The following is a 24,011-nucleotide window of genomic DNA, read 5'->3' on the forward strand; positions in this document are numbered from 1 at the left end:
AACACCGAACTCCTTTTCATGTTTCAGTTTAAAAGAAGTTTTTAATGGATCCTCCACACCTTTGGGAAAAGTTCTGCATAGAAGCCCGAACTTCTAAATTACTTAAAGATATGAATTCCTAGCATGTGTTCAACTTGACAATGACGGGAAAAAGACTTCAATTTTAGGAGAGAAAAAAGGCAACTTTTAAGATCGAAGCTACACCCGTTGCGCTACAGAGATATGCGACAAAATTAGGCGATATAAACAATTTCACAATGGTTTATTGTTAAAAGTGCCATGTTGTGACGTTCTGTCATAAACAGAAGAAATCACGGGGTCGAGAAGTTTTCCTCTATTCCAATTTAACCCCCCCCCCCCCATTGTGGCCTTGCCATACCCTTACCGATCATGATTAAAACTAACTTGAATCTACACTACGTTTGGATGCTTCCACACAAGTTACAGCTTTTCTTGCCAAACGGTTTTTGAGAGGATTTTTCTTTATTTCTATCTAAAAATTCTATCCACATCGTTGTCACACCCTACCCCTGGGGTTTATGATCTGAACAAATATTTTTAAATATACACTACCCAAGGATGCTTCTACACAAGTTTCAGTTTTCTTGCCAAAGGCTTTCTGAGATTTTTGAAAAGTACCATAACTCTATATTATCTTCCATTTGAAGGGCACCTAGTCAACTTCAACCCCCCCCCCCCCCCCCCAATGATGCCTTGAGCCATGTTTGGTTAAAGTTAGCCCAGTGGTTTTGGAGAAGATGAAAATGTTAATTAACAACAAAATGATGACAAAAACCAAATTTCAAAAAGTAGCTCACTTCATCCTTTAGCTCAGGCGAGTTTTAAAGTAATGCCAATTGGCTCAGGGAGCTATACCCCTACAAAAAGAAATTGACCCATGGATCAGGGTGAAAACGTAAAAATTTTATTGTCTTAAAGTTTTGCTCAGAGCCAAGGTGAGCTATATTTATTCAATAAATAATTTCTTCCCAGCCATGAAACTACACATATACATTTATAATTATCATTATCCAAAATCAGAGGAAATTAAATGAAGATAAGAAGTCTGACCACATTTATACTCCCACAGCTATTAAACTTCCAAGCCATGCTATAACTAGAACTGTCCTAGTGGGACTAATACCCCCGCAAGGCTAATTTCAAATGGGACAAATAATTAAATTGAATTATAAAGGTTTGGAACACATACAAACAAAAAAATTCTATAGAGAATTGTTAAAAGAAAAAATTAGTTAACAAAGAAAAATTAAAATCAAAATTGTCAGAATTTCACTGTAAATACATATTTATAACAGTAATACATTTACAAATGTATGTATCTGATGATATATATTTTTTTAAAATTTAATTGATTTAAAAAAAAACCAACAAAATGACAATAACCCCTCCCTTTGCAGTAAATGGAAATACCGGTAGCCAAGCAATGCTCTTCTGTTGATAAAATTTCAATATCTTTCTAATAAGAGTCTTGACAGATGCAATTAGTTGTTTCAAATTTTCCTCACTTTGTGCTATAGCACAATGGAACTCCATATCAGAAAATTGATCCCATAGGACTGATTTTCTTTGATGAGCTTGTTAATTTAATGAACTCCCAAATCATTACATTAATTACCATACTATGTAAAAATATGTAAAAAAGAAAATTTAATATTACAATTTTAAAATTGCCAAAACACTACAATCATATCAGTAATTTTGAATTTCATTTAAATTAATGCCCAATAGGGTCACTTCATCAATTTACTTGACAAATAAATTTAAACAACCTCTAAAAATAGTTTAACTTCTTTATTATTAATGATATTATTTATCTCCTTATAATGATAGAACTTTTGGTTTATATGAAACAGTTTTAAAATAGCCCCAAAACCATCATCCATTTTAAAGATTATCAATTTCCCCTAAACACATGCTCCATCTGAACCATGGCTCAGATAATTGCTCCCTTGGGACAAATGAATTCAGCCACACCTGTCTTCGATATTCTTATTAGCTCCTAAGAATTTATCATTGACAAACAAAAACTTTGCATTGTCAGTTAATAGAATACTTACAAAAATTATTTTTTTTTTATTAATTAAGACATAAAGACAAAAAACCTCCATCTGGATGTATTTATATAATATATTTTAGAGTGTTTTAATACTATTAATTAATAAAATCTGTAAGGATTACCTCCCTTACTTTTCAACATTAGTGTACAATATATAGAATAAGTCAAATGAAAACTGTCATAAAATCTTTAAATCTTGTCTGATCTTAAAAAAAAATTGCAGGTGTACATCTTCAGATAGTGTTCAACACATGTAGTTTTTCAAACTGTTCCATGCAGTAATAAAAAATTCTATAGGGGGGACAAAGTTGCGTCTACAGACAGATGGACGGACAGGGTGAAACAAATATACCCTTCTGAACTTCGTTTGCAAGGGTATAATAAATCAGTTTCAAGGTACCATTACACTGGTCATATAGTGTCTTTTAAAACGCAAGATTTTTAAAAAGGCAAACACCCCAAAGGGAAGATAACTCAATCTTAAAATAATTCAGACATAGGTCTGAATAAGTAGTCCATCAAATAATGCTAACTGTTCGACACGGGCAAGTATAGGTACTAGCACTGAAACAACAAAAATAAAGCAAAAGAAATTACATAACATTTTATTACAGGATTGATGTGTACTATTGTGTATAAAAGTCTTTGCCATGTCTGAAGCACTTCAGTCAATAATGTTGTTATCACAAAACAAGTTTGTTCCTCAGTCATCAGTTTCTTCGATCTTTGGAGCTAGGTAGTATCTCAGGAATCCCATGTCAGCAATTTTGTATTCAACCACTGAAAATACGATATAAATAGTGAGCTAAATGAATAAGAATTGTTCACAATACTGTACATGAATTGCCAGTCTGTGGATGAAATGTCAGTCTATGAAATGAATACCTACCCAGAGGGACATCTTGTGACATGGACAGGCTGACCTGAGCAGAGAGGGGGGTAGCCTTAGTAAAGAAGTTGAGGTATCTGAGGGCAAAAGTCAAGGTCACAGCTTGGTTCATTTCAATGATGACAGCTTCTTCCTCTTTATCTGCACTTGCATTTTGGGCCAACTTAACATTTCCTGTTTTTATAAAGAACATAAATCGTTGAGTTAAACAATTCTAGAAACTATTTCTCAGCACTGAAAGAAATAATGTCACCAAATTTTTTTGAAAATTGTTACTACAAATTTTGTACCAACCTGTGCCTAGATCTCCACTGGCAGAGAATTTGACTCCTTCCTTTGTACAACAGATGACCATGGATTCTCCAATTTGACTCAAATCTCTGCAGATTCTCTGAAACTCGTGGGAGGGCATCTTGACAACACAGCTGTATTCAGTGTCCTGCAAAATAGATGAAATTTTTTTAAATGGATACAACATTCAGACAGAACACCGGGAGTTTTGACAAGAGATTTTTTCTGCATTTCTACAATCTGATTTTATTTCATCTCAACAATAGGAGCACTCAAACATTTACATTGGTGCAACTTCTTATTCAATTGATGATTTAATTGATGATTTTCATGACATTAACAATGTTGAACATTTTTAAAGGTTTAGTATTTCTAAGATTACTTACAGGAATTCCAAGTTGTTCACAGTCTAAATCGAGTAGCTTTAATGAGTAGTCAGATACTTTCTCATTATCTGTAAAAAGGAAAAAAAAAGCAGGTCGGTTAACTAATTCAAATTTAGCTGAAGTATATAAATCCACTTGTATAATTTTCGAAGACTGACAAATTAATATCATGGCGATGCCCAATTGAACATTTTCTACTTACTTGGAGATTCAAACATAAACGTCACAGTGTCTGCATTGTCCCCAGCTTTCAATGTAATGACATCATCATTGCTTGCACATTTTAGAACTTTGGACATGCTTCATGAAAAAAATAAAAACAATCTTTGAAATTGCAATAATTTTCTTTTACAAAGAACAGATGACTTGGTTTTACTATAAGATGAATATAACATGCTAAATTTTTTATTGGCATCATTTTTTTGTAATCTAAGAAAATTATGTTCTTTGTATGCAATACAAAGAATTTAGCGCCAAAAATGTTACCTTGCTAAACTCATCCCCATAGAAAGATTTCTGTCACATCTGTAAGTTTCAAATCCATCACTCCGTAAGTTGACTGCTACAAGAGCCACATGTGAATTGTCCATAGCTTGTAGCGTGATTCCAGTGCCGCTGCAGTCCCATATTGCTTCGGGAATCAAGTCTCTGATAGCTTCCATCAACTTTTTCAACAAAGAACCCTGGACAAGCCTTGCCTCAAACATGATGAAAATGGAAAGTAAATAACGTCCGAACAAATAAATTAAGATCTAACAAAATAAGTTAACACAGTCGACGCTTCAAGAAAATCGGTTCCTCTTCTTTTTCCTTTACGAGAATTGTCCGTTCCCGCTAGACCTCTCTTCTTCTCCCTGTCGGTACTGCTGACTGGCGCCAATTGTTGTGTGTACACAATATGGCGGGAAATATGTGCAATCGAATTTTCGATTGGTCAATTTCCCAAGCATATCATAGTCAGTTTTGCGTTTCTTCAAAGCATATTTTTGCCTTTTATTTTTAAGATTAACTTTGACATTGATCATGAAAACAGAAGAGAGACAGTGTAGAATTTGAGGAGAAATTGGGCTTTGAGCCATATTCACAGCATTTCTTATGCATTTAACAGGTTTTAGTATATTTCTTTCACTTCTCTTACGTATTCCACTAATGATGCGACAACAAAGGTTCAAGCAATGCTTATATAGAATTGAATAATTGCATCGCCATATAAGTACACATCCTTGAATTTCTCATACAACAGTCTGATAAGCAGCTGAATTTCTTTCAACGGGTTAATATGTTACGGTGCTACCGTTGTGGCGAGCGCAACAAGAATTACACATACCTTGCATCATTGTCAACTTAGTGTTATCTAGGTATCAACGAACGTCAAAAAAAATTGAGGGAGTATTTCTCTACAATAATTAAGTATGCCAAAGGTACTAATCTGGACATTTTTCATATGAATGGATGAACGTAGTTTGAGCACAAAGGTACTTATGATTATCGAAATATCAAGCGAAAAGTGATGGAAGAAAAAACTCGGGACAGAGTATACAATGAAGCGCATTGAAGTGGTAAAAATATTCCTTTGAATGGAATATTCTAAACTTTGTATCGAACATCAATTGTTTCATAGGACACGCCCATTTATTTTAATATGTAAACGGTGTGACCGTTGGACCGAGCGCAGATTTAACACAATGTAGTTTGATTTTTGTAGAACAAAATTTATTTGAAACGCACACAATAGGATCCGCCTGGTTGCCTACTCAAATCATTAGCCAAAGTTTAACTAAACGTCGCATGCTCAGTCTACATTATGACGTCATGTTTCAGACGTAAAACGTACACATTTTGTCTTCAGAAATAGCCATAGAGAGTTACGTTATTCCGAACTTTTTTTTATTTCTTCTTTCATTGTTTATCAATTTAAGTCATATAAATGTCCCGGTAATAAAATTAAATACTTTATTCAGTATCTAAAAGATCTGTTCTTTGATGTTAGTGTTTTTATTTTCCATCTCATAATTTGATAAGACAAACATAGAACTAGTCGTGTTTCGTGATTGAAGCACTATTGAAACTTATCTGGTGTCCTCTTTTATTTCTTTTCATTCAAATTGCCTTCTTTTGAAACACTTGAACATTTTAATCGAGTTTAGGGGCAATAAACATCGATAAGTAACAGTCAATCAATGTTTGAACTAACTTTTTGAAAACAAAATGGCTGCCAATATGGCGGAGCCCAGGGCTGGAAGAAATTTATTTTGGCCTTAGTACCCCTGATTCAACTTTCATTTTTCAATGATTTTCTTATATATACGTGTTACCATTAATCCTCGCTTCACGAGGCTTTGCCCGCCTCTCGCTGCGCTCGGTATAACGAGGAAAACAGTATTCGTAACAATGCTTTCTGAACCACTCATCTTCTAAACAACACAACTTGTCAAGCAGGGCTGCAGACCGAAATGTGTATCAGATTTGTGTAAAATAGGGAAGGCTTGCAGTAGTAGATCGAGAATTGTAGTCAAACAAAATAAAGAACACATGTATTTAACATTTGTTGAGTACCTGCCTAAAGCTACATGTAACTTTAGGTAATAGTGGACTCTTAGTTTGCTTTTATGGATTCTTGACCAATGCGGAGTAGGCACTAGGCTGATGTAGAGTAGAAAGAAGTGAAACCAAATTTTGTAGAGCAAACTCCTAGTGGACCCAAAGCAAATACAAAAATGAACCTTGACTTCTGCTGTGTACACGTGGTACTTTATGGACAGAATTTGAAGCAATAATTGACTCTGCAAAACACTCCTTACAATTATATGACCATTCCTCAAACAGATATTATAAGTAAATATTTACATTTTCCAGTGTCTTTGCCTGTGATAACACTACGTATCGATTTTGTTCTATATAACCCATAACTTCAAATGATGCCAAATTAGGGTGCCAACGGGGTTTGCTTATTTATATTGAAGTAAATAATCGTACGATGGTTTAAAATTATATAAATATAAGTACATTGTAATAAGGAATCATTCTTTGAATATTACAAGGTGATAATTTTGGTCAGGGCGTGATCAAATCTATCATACAGCCCTCCAGGCTCTTTTGGATTTGATCACGCCCCACCCAAAATTATCACCTCATAATACTCGAAGAATGATTCCTTATTCCTAAAATCATAACATCTAATTTTCATGATATCATAACATGTAAAGCTTTACATATTTTAATGATTATATCCAGATCAGTAAAAATAAATCCAGTCCTTGAAGATGTTCAGAGCAACCAAAATTTCGAGTGCTGCAGGGATAAGCAGGACTTTGATCCCATCCTGTAGAGTCTCCCAGCCAATCATGTGCAGGCAAAGTATACAAAGGAGACCATGTCCGTCCAAGATCAGTGCTCCCCCTCCCTTACCAATCCTGTGTCTACAGCCAGCTCGGTTTTACAAGACCAGTCCCAGACTGTTTATCAGGAGAGGGGCAGGATATTCGGGGCTCCCCAAAACACTTCAAACTAATTACAAGACATCTGCTTACTTAGTTGTGATGTGTATGATCATGTTGGGATCGGGTTTGACGTAAGTTTGAGATTTGTTGTTTACTTAATTACATGTAGTAGTAAGTACAATGTTGGATGCATGATGGAAATTGTGATGAATTTTGCTATTACCTGCAGACACTTTTTGCATCATTTTGATACAAAGATATTAAAAAGATATTTACTTTGTTTAGACATGTACAATGATTATTGAATCTTTCCTGTCTTCTTTTTTAGAATCTTTTTTGACTTTGGGCCATTTGATTCTGGTGATGACAAGAGGTAACTTAAACCAGATGGAGTAAATCTTTCAATGATCAAATTTAGTCCACAATTTTCAATTTTTGCATTTACAGTAAAACACGCTTATTACAAAGTGCCAGGGACTTGCAATCTTGCTTCGTTATAAGCGTTATTTGTTATAACGGTCAAGTTTACAACATGCAATTAAGTCACAGGGAATGAAATCACTTCGCAGCAAGTGTCAATTCATTATAAGATCGAGTCTTTTCTATAACCGTGTTTCACTGTAAATAGCCATGTACCGGCACTGAATAAACTTGAAGTGAACAAGGTTTGCTCTGTTAAATTCCATCTCACCAGTAACAATACAATTTCTGCTATCTGAAGAATTAAGCCAGAATCTTATTTACATAAGCATCTCTTTAGTCAGGTTGTAAATATCTACAAAAAAATTATCTTGACACAATAGTATTTCCAAACATGATGCATGTAGCTTAGAAGCTAGAGGAAGTGTAGGGAACACAATAAAACATACAGTTGAACTTTTATATCAACCGCAAACATCACTATTTTTTATTATTATTAAATGAATATGTTAAACTCAGAATTCCTAACAACTGTTTCTTGAAGTACATGTATTTCAATCTCTATATTTTCAAATCCTGGGATATATTTTTCTTCGTCCCTTTAAGGTCAAGATCTAGTAAATGAAAGGTGCCTACAGGTTCATAAAATTTAAGATACAAATTCTTTCAATGATGCTTCATAACAATAGCTTTGTTTGATAGGGTGTACCGGGGCTAAAATATTTGGTAAACACAATGAAAAAATCATGTTGTAAACTGTCATTTTCAATGAAATATGAAGGAATTGAAGAAAAAGTTCGGAGTTTTGTCTGTTTTTGACTAATAAAATATATGTAGAATGCCTACAGTCTCCCCCAGAACGGAAATAAACAAGCTCTTGACCTCCTCTCTAGAATGATGTCAAATTGAATATAGGTATCGGGATTACTTTTCCCATGATTTAACATAGAATGTCAAGAAATTCTTTAATTTTCTACGTAATTCCTATAAAGCCGTAAAGTACAGGAAAAAATTCTTCAAATCAATTATGACGTCATAGCACCAAAAAGACGCTCTGAAATCATTGACTAGATCTTGACCTTAAATAGGCTTGGTGGTCAACTAATACGCCATCAGATCTTCTTACAATTTGTAGATATGATTTTTAAGGCTATAATAAACTATCTTTTTAATAAAGATTAATAAAGATAAAAAATCATAAATTGAATCTTTGATTTTTTAAATATTTTATGATATCTTTTTTGCAAAGCTCTTCCTCTTAGAAGATCAAAATAGTCTAAAAATGGCCACAACCATCCAGACCTCTTAAAGCTTAGAAATTACAAAGACTCTATTTCAAATCTCTGTAGTATTTTACTGCCTTAAGTTTAAATAAACCCTGACAATGTTTCATGTAGTGTGAAAGCTGAGGAGCCTGAAGCGGTAAAGGGAACCGAGGAGGAGTCTGAGGAAAGTGAGGAAAATAAGGTCCAGAAAAAGAAAATTGGCTTCAGGGAAAAGAGAGTAAGAATAATTCTACTACTGTATACAGGGTTATTTTCGCCCCAGTGTTATTTTCGCCCTTTTCACTTGCAAACGGTTTCACCCTGTCTTGAATTTGCCCCGACAAAGTTGTGTTATAAGAGATTATTTGAGACATTGGAATTTGCCCAGTATTAAATTTGCCTGCTGATAATGAGGGCAAAGGGGTGAAAATAAAACAGTGGCGAATGTTTACTTGTATACAGTAAGCAATTATTTTGTGAATGTATACTATAAAGTTACACATGGACCATCAAAATAAGGATTTTTGTTACTTCTGTCTAATTATGCATGAAAATTAAGATTTCATCCTGTTTTATATTCACACCTCCTTAGCTGTTTCAAAAGATTTTAACTTATGTAATTTAATTTCTGTTTTAATTTATCACCCATATGGAAGTGGCCTACTGACTAGGATTGTTAGAATGTTCACAGTAGATTTTAGTGCATTTGCAGTACATTTACTTGATTTTTAAAACATATGCAAGATAAAAAAAATGCATGCGATTTATTATTTATTCAATTCAGAATTATTTGAATAGAGATGGTGGTTATTTTATTTGTATTTAATTCTATTTCTACCTGTTCATAAACCATCAAGAATTGAAAATAAGTGAAAACACAAAATGCACTGTTATTTCACATCACTACGAAAAATCTTTTCAAAAAATTTCATTATTTGCTGTTTTAAAACTGAAAACCTTTCTGGAACTCAGCCATTCCTAACAATTAGGACATGAATATTTAACTTAATTTCATGTTCATTTTTCAGATCATAGAATACGAGAACAGAATCCGGGCCTATTCTACGCCTGACAAGATTTTCCGCTATTTTGCCACGTTGAAAGTTCATAGCGGTGACGAGAAAGGTTCTGGTTCATGGGAGGTGTACATGACTCCCGAGGACTTTGTTCGCTCCATCACTCCGGGGATGAAGCAACCAGAGGGTCAGTTTTATGGAATAGAATGCTTTTAAGAGGACTGGGTGGGGTTGTGACCCTTTTTAGACAATATAAGCCTTCTTTTAGGTGAAGAGCTATGTGTTCAGATATCGGAAAAGAGTCTAATTTTGAATTTACATTTACATGTACCGGTAGTTCCATTATATTGGGCTTAATTATTTTTCATATATATCATGTGAAGTAAATTATCTTCCAAACTAGTCTACCAGTTTTGAATTTGATTTTTTCTAAATTCTTTTCTCTGTTTGTGATATTTACACTGATATTATTTGCGTAATAAACCAATGTTTTCCATTGTAGGTCTTGACTTGGACAAGTTTATTAAGTTTGACCCCCAGGTAAGTCAAAACATTTGTGTTTCAATACACAACTTTATTCTAATTACCGTATAGAACCAATTTTTAACATTCTAGTTTCACTGTTCAAAGTAATTGTTTTTTTCTTTAAATCAACCCCTAAAAAGTTAATCTCATCTTCGCAATACTGTTAACCCTTGGCGACAATATTTGTTTTCTTTGGAAAATACACTTTTTCTGTGATAAAAATTAAATCACTAGAATAAAGTTGTGCTTCTCTTGGAGGGGGTTGGGGTTTAGGACCCAAACTACTCTGACAATTATAAATGTAATATATATTCGTCGTTAAACGATACAAAAGGTAACATAGAAAGTACTCATGCTAGTAGCTGTCATTTTGTTAAAATTATAATTATACATGTACAGCACATATAATGCCCTAGCTAATGAATAAAAAAGCATCTGGTACCACTTATTTATTCTTTGAGAAAAAAAAATGCTTTGAAAATAGACCCTTTCATTATAAACCCTAAAGTAAATTTTCTTTCATAAAATCTTAGATGAAACACAAATGTATCACCAACACAATCAATTTGTATAGAAGTACATTGAATGTCCTTTTGGATTATTTCAAAACTTGAAGCACTGGTCTTCTTTAGAAATAGATAAATTAAGATTTTTAAAAACTAAGTAATGTTAACTTAGAAATTCAACCTAATAAAGTTCTAGTAGAATTAGGCTTTGTCATGGCAGTTAATTCACATAATGGTGACAGAACAACATATGTTGCTGCAAAGTTGCTGCAAACTAATAATGCATCATATTAAGCTAGCAAATTTTTGTCTCTCATTTAAAAGAGGAACATGAATATTGCATATGTTTTACTTTCAGTCTGTTTTGTGAGCAAGTTTTGCAGTATTGAGCTTGTTGTGTTAAATGTCTCGCAATAAAAAAAAAAAAGAGAAAAAAGTGAAAGAAAAAATGAAGTAGAAATGAATGTTCATGCAAGAACTCTGAATCTGTTTATGCATGTTTACGTTTGTCGATGTGATTCATGTCAATGTATTTCGATTATATCGCAATGATTCAGTCTAGAATTGTACTAAGTATTTATGTGTTCTGTCTGTCTTGGCAAAGACGGGAGATTTTAAGCAAATCTTGGTGAGTCGCAAGCAGTATTTCTTTGTTCTTTTTTTTTTTCTTGCATATTGACAACAAATTCAAAGAGGGCAGATGTTTCAATAATAATCTTTTTTTTTTTTTAGAATATTGCTGTACACACTCTTAGATATTTCATTTCTTTTTTTTTTTTTTACTGGTATATGTTTTTCTTTTTAAATAAAAAGAATTTTTTTCTTGGTTTAAGTTTGATAGGACATATACATGTAGTTGCATAAACCTCTTGTGAAGTTTATGTAGAATATATACATTTAGAGTTATTTAAATTGAGGATGTAAATTTTCTGGTTCTTTTAACACTCTTTGTCATTGTAAACCATCTTTATTTTACCCAAACTTTAATATGCAATTAACAGTGATTAATTGACTTAAAGTAAGAGAGTTTTAGGAGATAAACTGAACATTTATTAAGATTATAAAAGTGGAAAGAAATATTGGCAAATAGGATGTTGCGTACAGTATTTTCTCGCACACAAATAAAAGTTGGTTTACAATTAATATTTTCCTTCTATTTTGGGCTTATCTTAAAGAAGGTTAAGACCTTTAATCATTTTTGGTGGTTTTTGAGTGAATTTTCTCAACTAAAAAGCTTTTCTTTCTACGATATACATTGTAAATCTCTCCAAAGTGATAAATCTAGATGGATACAGCATGTGTTACATGGATTAGGATTTAATTCAATGTATACCAGTAGGTACCCTATTTTTAACCCATAAACTGGGATTGGGCTATTTGAGAATGAATTGGATTGTTATTGAATTGATTCCTTACGATAAATTTTTTTGCAATGAAAAGTAATAGATGATGCCATTCGACTTTTTAAAATTCGACTTAAAATATAGATGGTTATAACAGCTATGTCAGATTGAAATATATTTTTGAAGTTAGTGTTATTCATTGTTTCATAGGTAAAATTGTTTATTAATAAAATGATAATAATTTTCAGCCAATCAATAGATTATTATAACCAAAATTGGAATATAAGTACGGTATTTTCCTTCTTTAAAAATGTTATTTGTGATATGAAAAGCAATTCTCTCATCACAAAAGAAATGATGTGGGCCTTGAAGTAAACCCAATCTTGAATTACCGGGTAATACAAGTACTGGTAGATAACTGAGCTTTGTTTATGACATCACATTCTGTAATATGCCCATAAGAGAGCCTTTTTGATTTGGAAGATAGTAGATTTGAACTCAGTTCATTTGAAGATGATTTTTGACCAGTTACAAACAAGTTTAACAACAGAATCAAACATCTGCCCTGTGTTTTGACTAACTGTTATCTCTACTAATAATGTTTTTTCATGCTTTTGCAAGTTAAAATTTCTTCTCCAATTTCAAAAATATAAATCTTTTCTTTTTGGTGTTTTTTTTTTTTTTTTTTTACTAAAAATCAGAATTCGTTATTTAACTTTATGAGTTGATGCTTCATTATTCAGTTAATGATGTTTTTAATAAATGCAATTCTAAACTAATAGATATATAGGCCTGTTTATTTGATGCATAAACTACTTAAATGCTTGGCTAAATTTAACAGTTTTAATTCCAGTACGTGTACCTTTTAAATACTTATGCAGACAGTTCTTCAGTGTTCATATATGACAAATCAATATCTATAATGTTAAATTGTATTATAGTTATTGATATTTATATTTTTCTTAATTTTTTTTTTTTTATGGAAATTTGTGTTACAGACTTTAGTAGTAGATAACTATCTAAGCAAATCAAAAAATGTGTCACAAACTGAAATTTTAGGTATGCACAGACTGTATATATATACTAGGGAAATATTTGCCCTCGTTTATTTTCACCCATTCGCTCTTGTTGTCAGTTGGCGAATTCCAATTAAAATACAACTGTGTCTGCATGGGCAAATTCAAGGGGGGCAAAGCTGTTTTGCAAGTGTTGAAGGGTGAAAATAACACAGGGGCAAAATTAACCCTGTAAACAGTATACATGCAACTGAATATTACCTGGTTTTATATTTTTTAATGAACACCGATATATTTTTTTGGATTTCAATGTTGAATTTTTTTGCTGTTTCAATTCAGGATATCAAATGTTCTTCAAGTGAAGTATTTTAAGAAACATGTATGGGTATCTCCTCAAACCTATGGAGTTTGCTCTTGACCATGTATGATCCAGAGAGATAGTTTTCTCCATCATTCATGTACTATGTAGGCTCAGAACACCCGGGAACACCTGGGTGATCATCTTAATTAAACTGAAGCAACAAGTTTATCCACATTTTAACACTGAAACGTTCATCTGTCAAAACTGTAACAACCTCATTACAGTTTGATTATCAAGTAAAGAAATATTTTTAAAAACACGCTGAACATTTTCATTTCATGTACAAGTTTTAGAATACATATTTTTTTAAAAACTATAAATGTAATGCATGAACATGTACATCCCTCATGTACAGCAAAACTCGTTTATAACGAATTTCAAGGGACCATAGAAAAAACTGGTTATAGTTGTAATTCCTTATACGTTTATAACGAATTCGTAAAAAATATTATAGCCAATTCGTTATTAAATAATTAAGGGTTTTTCTTGCTAACAGTTTTCTAAACTATCGTAAGTTATAAAATTAGTTTTACCGTCATTTACAAAAAATGTCAATATAACCATATATTTACATTATCCAGTGTCTTTGTCTGTGATAACACTACGTATCGACTTTGTACTATATAACTCATAATACAAAATGACGCCAAATCGAGGCGCCAGCGGTGTTTGTTTATTTATATTTAAATATTTAATCGTACGATGGCCTAAAATTATATAAATATAAGTAATAAGGAATCATTCTTTGAATATTATGAGGTGATAATTTTGGTCGGGGCGTGATCAAATCTATCATAAAGCCCTTCGGGCTTTATTGGATTTGATCATGCCCCGACCAAAATTATCACCTCATAATACTCAAAGAATGATTCCTTATTCCTTATTTCATTTCAATTTTTATGGGGGTCTTAAAATTACTTCGTTATAGCCGTAAATTCGTTATAGCCGTGTTCGTTATATACATCAATTTTCTATAGGTTTAGATAAGAAATTTGCTGGGACATGAATAATAATTTGTTATAGCCGTAAATTCGCTATATCCGTGTTTGTTATATTCGAGTTTTGCTGTACATTAAATATGATATTAAGGATGTTCAACAAATTAGCCATCAGATCCTCCTTATATTTTAAGATATGATCTCTTTAGCTTCATGTATAAACTATTATTTAGTAAAGAAATAGCCCATATTTTGCCTTTTTAATCTGTGCATTTTCTTCTTTTAAAGGAGATCAAAACAGCCTATAAATGCTCAAGACCATCGATCCCTCTTAAAGACATACAGTAAAACACGGTTATAGCGAACATGCTTATAATGAATTGAAGCTTACAGCGAAGTGATTTTTATTCCCCGGGTATATTACATGTCGTAAACTTGACGGATATAACGAATTACGCTTATAATGAAGCAAATTCGCCTGTCCCTGGTGCTTCGTTATAACCGTGTTTTACTGTACATTCATATGATAAATTGTTGGTTTTGTCAACATCAAGCTATCTTTATCAAGGACAATACATGTACATGTAATTACATGTATATTGTTATCCAAATGGAATGTTCAGATATCTTAATTTTTTGTCTATGGTATATTCTTGTCATCTCTGTACTGTGTACTTTGAATCGAGATTCATGGCTTCCTCCTTTGTGTTGTATTGTCTCTGTTTCTGACTGTCATTCATCATCAACTAACAATTACGGCATTTGAATGCATAGCTGTCACTTCTAACACTCTCTAAATGCATCCATTTTGAACTTGATTGAAAATTCCAGTGTTGGTTATTGGTGTGTATAATGTGGGTTGGGGACAGGGGAGGGGAGGCATTGTTGTTTTCCATTTTGTCGTCTGTTTTTGTCAAATGTCTCATCCTTTGTCCAATCGTATTCAACAGAAGAAAAAAATCTTAACTGTCCCACGGCTGTGTCGGCTTAAGGTGGTGAGTTATTGCTCGGCCTGCTTCAGAATGATGTCATACTTATCTATATATTTATTCTCAGTTGATCGAGTCTGATCTACTAGCTCATGAATGCCCTCGCCAACTGGTAGCTGTTGGCTATCTGTGTGTATACTCAAATTTGTATTTCAGTTGTGTCATTCAATGTCAATTAATTTTAAATTTCCATGTAAACAATTTGTGTTACTTCATATATATATTCCTTTACATAATTGTACTATTTTGTTAGCTAGTAGTACCCTGTATTGTCAGTAACGATAATCATTCATCAGTTGTATAGATTAAATCTCTCCAATATTGTGATGTACCATTACATAGTTAGGATTATATAACATGTAGATATATACAATGTATTGGTTGTAGGAAATACGTGTATTAACAAAAATTTGTGATCGCGATTTTATATTCTTGTGGTTTGATACAAAACAGCGGAATTGAGTACTTGCATAAAATAAGGAATTTACAGTATTACATTGGAAAGTGATTATTTGTGATATAGAGGCTTTGAATACAAAAATTACATGGAAAAAAACCCATTGATGTTAATGAATGAAAGATCTGAGTCACTGTTCTAAAATGGATTCATATTGAAAGCTAGGGTTTAATGGCTAAACCATACATTTATTCTCCGAGTATCATTAGTGTCCCATGGCTGGCTTGATCTGTAAACATTCAGTGCCAGTTTTGACATCTGAATAGCTAGTTGTTATGGAATACAGTATTATATAAATAGTGCCTGTTTGGGAGGGTAACAGTTGAAATTGACACCCCGAGAAAACCATTGTCAACCGACGCGAAGCGGAGGTTGACAATGGTTTTCTCGGGGTGTCAATTTCAACTGTTATCCTCCCAAACAGGCACTATTTATTTTGTTATACTGAATGTCTTAATTTTTAAGAAAATTTCACTTCTTTTATATAGGAATAACGTGAATTCTACAGCGAACTGTACGCGCATAATTTTCGCGCATGTAACATTTCTTAATGTTACCCGTTGCTAAGTGCGTTGCTAACGCTGAGGGTAATAGAAAGAATTATGAACTGCGTCTTAACCAATCAGATTTCAGTATTTAACATAAAAGTATAACAATAATTTATAACACGTTATGGATATAGTTTATCTACTTGGCAAAGAACCACTTTTCTGTGTGGATTTTCTTACTGATTGCAAAGAAGTGTTTCTTGTAATGCGTGGCACAAGGCAATGTTTGGCTTTGCCTTTGAATTTATTTTGCAATATTTCATATTTGTGCAAATTATCTCTGGTCTGGTGTGAGTTTCATTAATCATTATATATATATATACATTGGTTTAATTACCGGGTATTACCCAAAATGTGATTTTTTTAGTTTAAAACAGGTACAACATACTTCTTAAAATTATGTACAATGTACATGTGTAAAGGATATAAAATGGCTGTAGCTCAAAGATTTTTTGTCATAAACTGTTCAAAATACCATCATAGAGTTTGATACACTACAATTGGTTATACTTTTGTAAAACTGTATTTACCATGTACCATTTACCATACTGGTTTGAGAGAAAACAATGCATCATTACATGGCATTATGGTTCTAAAATTTAAGCTTTACCGTAATTCTTTTTTATTTTTTCATTTATCTTTCATTCAAAACTGTCTGGCATTTACGAGATAAAGAATTTTTAGTGCTTACAAACTAAGGTAAAAGTTATAATGGCTGCAATGCTAACTGCTTTTTCTGGGTGTTTTTTTTTTTTAAATTTAATACATACATGATTGTACATGTACCCGCATGAAACACACAAACGTGATAAATTTGAAGAGAAAAAAATATAAGTGCAAAAATTAATTTGTGAAGAAACAGTTTTTGCATTTTATCACCCCATTGCCTGCAGAATTTATTCAGCCTTACCAACCTATTGTGTGTTGAATTAATTGAGGAAGTCTTGCGAACTGAAAATTGGCACCAACTTTATTGCTTTCACAAAAACCTAAGGAATGAATTTAATGTAAATTTTTTTCTGGAATGAACCGTTGCAAGAAAATTTTACAAACCAACACTAAAAAATTTTGTTTGCTCACTTGATATGAGTGCATAAGTGATTGCATGTCTAAGATGTTTAACATTTGTAATTATTTTATATGATTTACACAAATAATAATTGTAAAGAATATTGTATTTCAATAATCATATATTGTTCAGTACCTCTGTTGTAAATTTATTGTATTATGTTTATTTCTTTGAATTTACAATGGTTAAAAGTTAAACTTAAGTCAATGTTGGTTAATTAAGTCTAATTGCTATTAATTGAACTACATCACAGCTTGTAAAATAAAATAAAAAATGCCACCAGTCATGCAAACTAATGCACTGCATATTCAATAAAAGTACATACTAAAATGTGATAAATGTACCTTGTGAAATTATTTTAAAAAGTCTTTGAATTAGAACTTAGCAACACTGAAGAAAAAAAATCATCTTTTGTACACATTTTGAAATAATTTTGAACTGTATGGATTCATCATTTCAGTCATTGAATTTTTTTTCACGAGAATTGTAATCTGAGACTGTTTTCCTTCTTTCTGCATGTGGTTAATAGAATAGCAAAGTGGAATGGAACCTGGGAGAAGACAGCATCTTCTACCAGATGGGAGAGAGTGGACTCATCTCATTCTCCGATTATATCTTCCTGTTGACAGTCCTGTCAAGTAAGCAGTCCATTCAAACCTTACAGAAGATTGGTGGGGGTGGGGGTTGGTGTTGGGGGGGGGGGGGGGGGTTCAAAAAATAGGGGCTGGAGAGGTGGAGTTGATCAAAGATAGCTGCAGAAATGTAGAACACCATTTTATGTTAACAGTAAGATGGAGGGAGTGGGGTGAGGTGAAAGGGGGAGGTAAGGGTATATCAACCATAGCATTGTTTTTATTCAACTCTGGGTGTAATCACAATATTTGTATGAGTAAGATTTCTATGAATATCTAAAATGACAAAAAAAGTAATGCAGTTAGACGTTATCGTAAATACTCAATCCAACAATCGTAAAATACTGGTAATGTTTTTCTTTCCACGTATTGTATGTATTTGTGTACCATAAATCAGTTATACTAAACTGCATATTTGTTCAACTGATTTCAGCACCACCAAGGAATTTCCAGATCGCGTTTAAGATGTTTGACTTCAATGGAGATGGGGAAGTGGACATTGAAGAGTTTGAAAAGGCGAGACAAATTATTACGCTGATTTAAAAATAAAAACCTCCTTTATTGTCTATTGTAGATAGATACAGCTTATTGAAATTGAAAACTGAGTCGAATTTCAAGCCAGTAAAAAATTGTTTGTCATAAGTATCGATCAGATAATTTGATTATTCTGGTCAGAATTTCTTATCAGTTCTTTTCCCCTATAGGTTAATGCAATCATTAGGAACCAGACCAGTATCGGGAAACGTCACAAGGATCATAGTACAACAGGAAGTGTCAATAAGGGTGTTGGCTCTGCCCTTCTGACCTTCTTTTTCGGCCCCGATGGTAAAAAGAAACTGACTGTCAAAGAATTCCTCACATTCCAACAGAGACTACAGAATGAAGTCCTACGCATTGAGGTTGGTGGATTCTATTCTAGTACATGTAATGGAAAACAATGTTTACTACATGGAGCTGAATTTCAGTAGAGATAGCTATGATTATGGTAGAGGCAGAAAATTTCTTGGCGATGAAGTTTTATTAATTCTCAATCTAAAATGGTTGCATTTCAGAAATTTTGACATTGATATTGTATTAAAACCATATATAAATTTTGTTGAGAAATGTAATTAACTAAAAAAAAAATATATTTTTAGTTCACCTGAGCCGAAGGCTCAAGTGAGCTTTTCTGATCAAAGTTTGTCTGTTGTATGTTGTTGTCATCGTCCTTGTTGTTGTAAACTTTTCACATTTTCATCTTCTTCTCCAGGTCCACTGGGCCAACTGTATTCAAACTGCAAAAAGCATCTATGGGGAAGGGCTTTCAATTTAATTAAATAAAGGGCCAGGTAATCTTTAAAGGGGAAATAATTTTGAATTATTGAAAAATTGTTGGTATTTTTCAAAAGTTTTCTTCTCAAAAACCTTTTGGCCAGAAAAGCTGAAACCTATGTGGTAGTAAGTCAGGTAGTATAGATTCAAGTTTGTTCAAATCATGATCCCAGGGGTAGGGTTTGGCCACAATAGGGGTCAAATTATACAGAGAAAAACTGTTAAAAGCTTATTGTCAAAAACTGAAACATCTAAAGGAGCACATTATTTATCTTAAGAATTTGTGGAGAAAAATTTGGAAATCTTTATGAACAAGATACACTCCACTTAGTTGTCAAGATATTCTTTGTATTTGAAACTCTTAAGAGTCTAAAGCTTTTCTGATCTGTTATGGCTAATGTGGCTTAGGTGAGCAATGGTGGCCTCTTGTTTTGCTTTGCAGTATTTAATCAATAAATGCATATGCTGCATTATTATTTGACATTCATTCTTATAGATAAATTTACAAAACATATTATGTGAAACATGTTACTTATGTAAGGTTTTTTATCATGTATGTAGTACCGGTAATTGCTATTGTATATTGAAATAACTTCAATAAAAGTTATTATTTATTAATTTTTTATCGCAGTTTGATCGATATGATCCACTATATGAAGAAAAGGGGAAAATCTCAGAGAAGGATTTTGGTCGAATTCTCCTAACATACGCAGGATATCCAGACCAGAAGAAATCTCGCATGTTGAAGAGGGTCAAGAAGAAGTACAAGGAAGATCCAAAGGTCTGGAGCTAAACAAAATAAAAAAATATTTTAATGTACACTTAAGATACCTCATTACACCTAGACTTATACTTTTTGAGACATTACATCACAGGATGGCAATTTAAATGTGTTATTAAACTGTTTGTATCAATTGATTAAGTTTTGTATCGTCGTAGCTCAGTGGTTAAAGTATCGGACTTGTGAACCGCATATCATGAGTTTGATATATCATCCGTCGGTAGCCTTTTGTTCATGTTTACTGAACTAAATTTTTGAAAATACAAATGTATAATTTTTCATCTAAAATTGCACATTTTTTTGCAATGCTAGTTGACATATACTTCTTATCTATCATGTTATCTATCATAATCAAAAGATTTTGTGTTGATTTGAGAAACTATTTAAAGGTGTAGTGAGCCCCCTTAATGATGAAAAAAAGGGTCATATCTGTATGCATAATATCACCAAACTAAAGTTAACTCTTTCTGTTCATGGTTATGTAGTTTGTAGTCCAAATATGGAAGCCAGGTCAAACATGTTCATCAAGATCATCATTAGCAGCTTCTCTCAGCCTGCATATTGATTCAATTTCTTCCACAATATTATTTTTACAGGGTATAACTTTTGATGAGTACCTGAACTTCTGGATGTTCCTAAAGAGCATTAATGATGTGGACACTGCCCTTAGTTTTTACCACCTTGCGGGTGTCTCAATTGATGAAGGTGAGCAAAGTTACTGTACCCAGTATAAACAGCTGGTTCCACTTAATGTGATAGGGGTTAATCATTAAAACACCAAACCATTTTCATGTTTGTACAGATTTGTAGTTTAGTTAAGGACTTGTTGTCATATTAATTTCATATGTTAAATTGGCCCATGTATTATGTGAAATGAAAACAGGTTATGCTCATGGCTAACATTTTCTGTGGGCAGACTGTATTGCTTTTTAATTAGTAAATGACATTTTTCTTGTATAACAATTAGACATTGTAGGCTTGTTTTACCAGTAAACACTCAAATGCCTTGCAGTTTTATACATACAATTTGGTCTTGCTTGACGATTATTCTTATTTATCTATGGGGATTTCCTTCTTTTCTTTCAGAGACTCTGAAGCATGTAGCAGCCACAGTGGCAGGGGTGAAGCTCTCGGACCATGTAGTGGAACTGGTTTTCACTTTGTTTGACGAAAACGGTGAGATTTCTTTGCATCAGATAATAATGTATTATTGAAATATCTCAGGAAATACATGTGTAGGGATACTTTACACTCTAAATTTTCAAAAATGAACTACTCAACTAGTTAAAATTTGATTGATCATTGATAACTAATTAATTTTTCACTTCATATATTTTTTTTCAGCGGATGGACAGCTAAGCAACAAGGAGTTTGTGTCTGTGATGAAACAGAGAGTTATGCGTGGACTAGAAAAACCTAAGGACACTGGCTTTATAAAACTCATCAATTCTGTTTTTAAATGTGCAAAGAACACCACCACTGCCTTCCTTGACTGAAGAGCTGCTAAGAAGGGGAGATAATTCTCAATGACAGAAGGGAAACTGAATTCTGTTTTCATTTTCTTGGAATTCTTTCCTACCCTGTCGGATTACAAATCTACAATGGAAATGTTGAGTTTTTATGCAGATCTTGGCCTCTAGCTGAGTCTGTGTATCCGTAAACCATGAGGGCATTTTCCTCTTTGTGATAAGACTGTACAGTTCCAATTGTGATGTCCATATCTTTGTTCAATATTCTTCTTTGTGTGTGATTCCATTCCTACAAATGATACACACCTGGTCTTTTGTTTTCTGAATTTTTATAGATGAGTAGAATTTAAACATTAATTTCTTATTTATTGTGAGACTGAGCTGATAACAGTTGTCTTTGTTGGTCATGTACACATGCTACTTTTGTATAAGTGTGACATTACAATTTTGTACTTGTTTGCATTCACATATTACATGTATGATCTGTTTTTCCTTATCCTTTTAAATAAAGAAGTAGTATTAGGAGTGTAGATTTAGTGTACCTTTAGTTTGATTATAAGAATAAGTTCTTCTAGATTTTTTTTTTACATGTATAACTCTTGTTAATTTTTATGCAGCTTTACATGTTAATTGTCTATGAAATGATGATACCTTTTTAAATATAGAGTATCCTTTTCTCATTTGATTGCAAATTTTCAAGTATAAAGTTCTATAGCTATCTCTATTATGGGAGAAATCAGTTGTAAATGTGCTAGCTCTTGTAGTGGTCAAGGATTGATATGAGCAAGAATGGATTGTTATAAAAATTGTTATAAAATTTTCAAATATAAAATATCTATATTTATTTAAAATATAAAACATATACTGTAGTTTATAATAAGTGCAGTTTATATCTTTGTTTTCCTATAGAATAGAGGTGTAGTGTATATTATTGGAACTGAATTCTTCAACTACATTACTCCTTGGTCAACTGTTTTTTATATTTGAGGAATAAATAATATGAGACTCCTTTGAATTGGTTTTTCTATCATCAGTTGAAGAATATTTTACTCATATTAGGGTTATCACAAACCCTTTTTTTTCACTGCTTAGAAAGTAAAAACTGAATGTTTAATTGGATTCAACATAATTGTATTACTTTCTTTATTTGGATATTGGTATGACAATCAAATTTTGGTTGCCTATTAAAAATGCCTTACTGAAGCATTTTAAACATTAAAATCGAAAAAAAAAAATTTTTGACCAAAATCGTGACCATGCCCCTTTAATTGGAGCAAAATTGAATCATCCTGTACACAAATTGATCTGCTATATATATTCCTTATAAGTGAAATCTTTCTCCTGACAAAAATTAATGATTTTTTTTATATCTCATTTATCATAAAAGTTTAAGTTACAGGCAGACTTATCATACTAGCAGGTTTTTGCAGCAAAATGAAAATGGTATTGGGACCATGAAATATTTTTAAACTGAAGTCAAAATTTCAATCATTCATTAGATTATGATATATCATATAGGAGACACATTTTAAAAGCATTTTATTTTTTTTTGACAGTGTTTAAGTTTTGATTGAAGTCTACGAATGCTTAATGATCCTGGGGCCAGGTTGTAAAGGTTATTGCGTTTTACATCGGGATCGGAAAATATTCGAGGGGCAATTTGAGTTGGGATCGGAATGCTCAACATTGTTTTGAAAAGAAGGATGTGATGTGAATCTTGCACTAATGACTATACTATAGTTTTAGGAAAAAAAGAGATATGGAAAAAGATGCAAAGTCTCCACCATCTCTTGTACCGGAAAGAGCGACGTACGGATTTGTTTCGTGTCTGTTGTGTTACGTTTCATTCGTCATCTATTTGATGTGGGCTTACATTCCAAGATCATACCAGGAAATGATGGGACTTACCTACTGGCCAAACAAGTTTTTTGCTGTCGCTATTCCCCCTTTTCTATGTGTGCTATTCTTAGGAAGCTTTATTATCTACGAGGGGTTAATTTTCATAAACACTGCACCTGTGGATTCTCCTGACATTATATCAGTTTCTCAGAAAGAGAATTATGACTACTTGTCTGCAGAAACAATTACTCCCATTGAAGAACTATCAATTATTGATGTTAACAAATCCATATACAGTATTTGACTTGTACTTTGAATTGTTATATTGATATACACATTGCTTATTTTTTAATTTTTAAGAAATTAAAATCACATCATCAGCTGATCATATGGAATTATTTGGGTAGGCCTATACCTTCAGTCTTCGCTATAGCGATAGTTTG

General features: G+C 32.6%; 2 protein-coding genes across 5 annotated transcripts; one reads left to right on the forward strand and one right to left on the reverse strand.

Annotated features, from left to right (window-relative positions):
* Nucleotides 1–2,666: 2,666 nt before the first annotated feature.
* Nucleotides 2,667–4,506, reverse strand: LOC128165869 (proliferating cell nuclear antigen-like). The gene is made up of 6 exons (XM_052830781.1): nucleotides 4,130–4,506; nucleotides 3,846–3,943; nucleotides 3,644–3,711; nucleotides 3,261–3,405; nucleotides 2,967–3,140; nucleotides 2,667–2,857 (listed from the first exon to the last, which is right to left on the reverse strand). Exons 1-6 carry the CDS (start codon nucleotides 4,348–4,350, stop codon nucleotides 2,781–2,783), a joined length of 783 nt encoding a protein of 260 aa, XP_052686741.1. The 5' UTR covers nucleotides 4,351–4,506; the 3' UTR covers nucleotides 2,667–2,780.
* A 129-nt stretch (nucleotides 4,507–4,635) lies between these two features.
* Nucleotides 4,636–22,737, forward strand: LOC128165868 (calcium uptake protein 1, mitochondrial-like). 4 transcript variants are annotated; one of them, XM_052830776.1, is made up of 15 exons: nucleotides 4,636–4,751; nucleotides 6,878–7,214; nucleotides 7,412–7,456; nucleotides 8,901–9,006; nucleotides 9,797–9,971; nucleotides 10,287–10,324; nucleotides 11,420–11,443; nucleotides 15,424–15,468; nucleotides 18,066–18,174; nucleotides 18,602–18,684; nucleotides 18,873–19,067; nucleotides 20,111–20,260; nucleotides 20,857–20,965; nucleotides 21,347–21,436; nucleotides 21,605–22,737. In XM_052830776.1, exons 2-15 carry the CDS (start codon nucleotides 6,907–6,909, stop codon nucleotides 21,754–21,756), a joined length of 1,629 nt encoding a protein of 542 aa, XP_052686736.1. In that variant the 5' UTR covers nucleotides 4,636–4,751; nucleotides 6,878–6,906; the 3' UTR covers nucleotides 21,757–22,737. The 4 variants fall into 4 exon arrangements, with proteins under 4 accessions (XP_052686736.1, XP_052686738.1, XP_052686737.1 ...); XM_052830778.1 differs by lacking the exon at nucleotides 15,424–15,468; XM_052830777.1 differs by lacking the exon at nucleotides 11,420–11,443.
* The last annotated feature ends 1,274 nt before the right edge of the window (nucleotides 22,738–24,011 follow it).

This window comes from Crassostrea angulata, chromosome 10, assembly GCF_025612915.1.
Source record: "Crassostrea angulata isolate pt1a10 chromosome 10, ASM2561291v2, whole genome shotgun sequence".
NCBI classification, from domain to species: Eukaryota; Metazoa; Mollusca; class Bivalvia; order Ostreida; family Ostreidae; genus Magallana; species Magallana angulata.

What these genes read in the sequence shown, in the direction of transcription:
- LOC128165868 (XM_052830776.1), top strand. Translation starts at nt 6,907, where the DNA reads ATGTTCAGAGCAACCAAAATTTCGAGTGCTGCAGGGATAAGCAGGACT. An exon ending in ATGTTGGGATCGGGTTTGAC is followed by an intron (nt 7,215 to 7,411) that starts GTAAGTTTGAGA and finishes CTTCTTTTTTAG; the next exon opens with AATCTTTTTTGACTTTGGGC. An exon ending in AGTACAAGGAAGATCCAAAG is followed by an intron (nt 20,261 to 20,856) that starts GTCTGGAGCTAA and finishes TTATTTTTACAG; the next exon opens with GGTATAACTTTTGATGAGTA.
- LOC128165869 (XM_052830781.1), bottom strand. Translation starts at nt 4,350, where the DNA reads ATGTTTGAGGCAAGGCTTGTCCAGGGTTCTTTGTTGAAAAAGTTGATG. An exon ending in CAGTGGAGATCTAGGCACAG is followed by an intron (nt 3,141 to 3,260) that starts GTTGGTACAAAA and finishes TTATAAAAACAG; the next exon opens with GAAATGTTAAGTTGGCCCAA. An exon ending in GTCACAAGATGTCCCTCTGG is followed by an intron (nt 2,858 to 2,966) that starts GTAGGTATTCAT and finishes TCGTATTTTCAG; the next exon opens with TGGTTGAATACAAAATTGCT.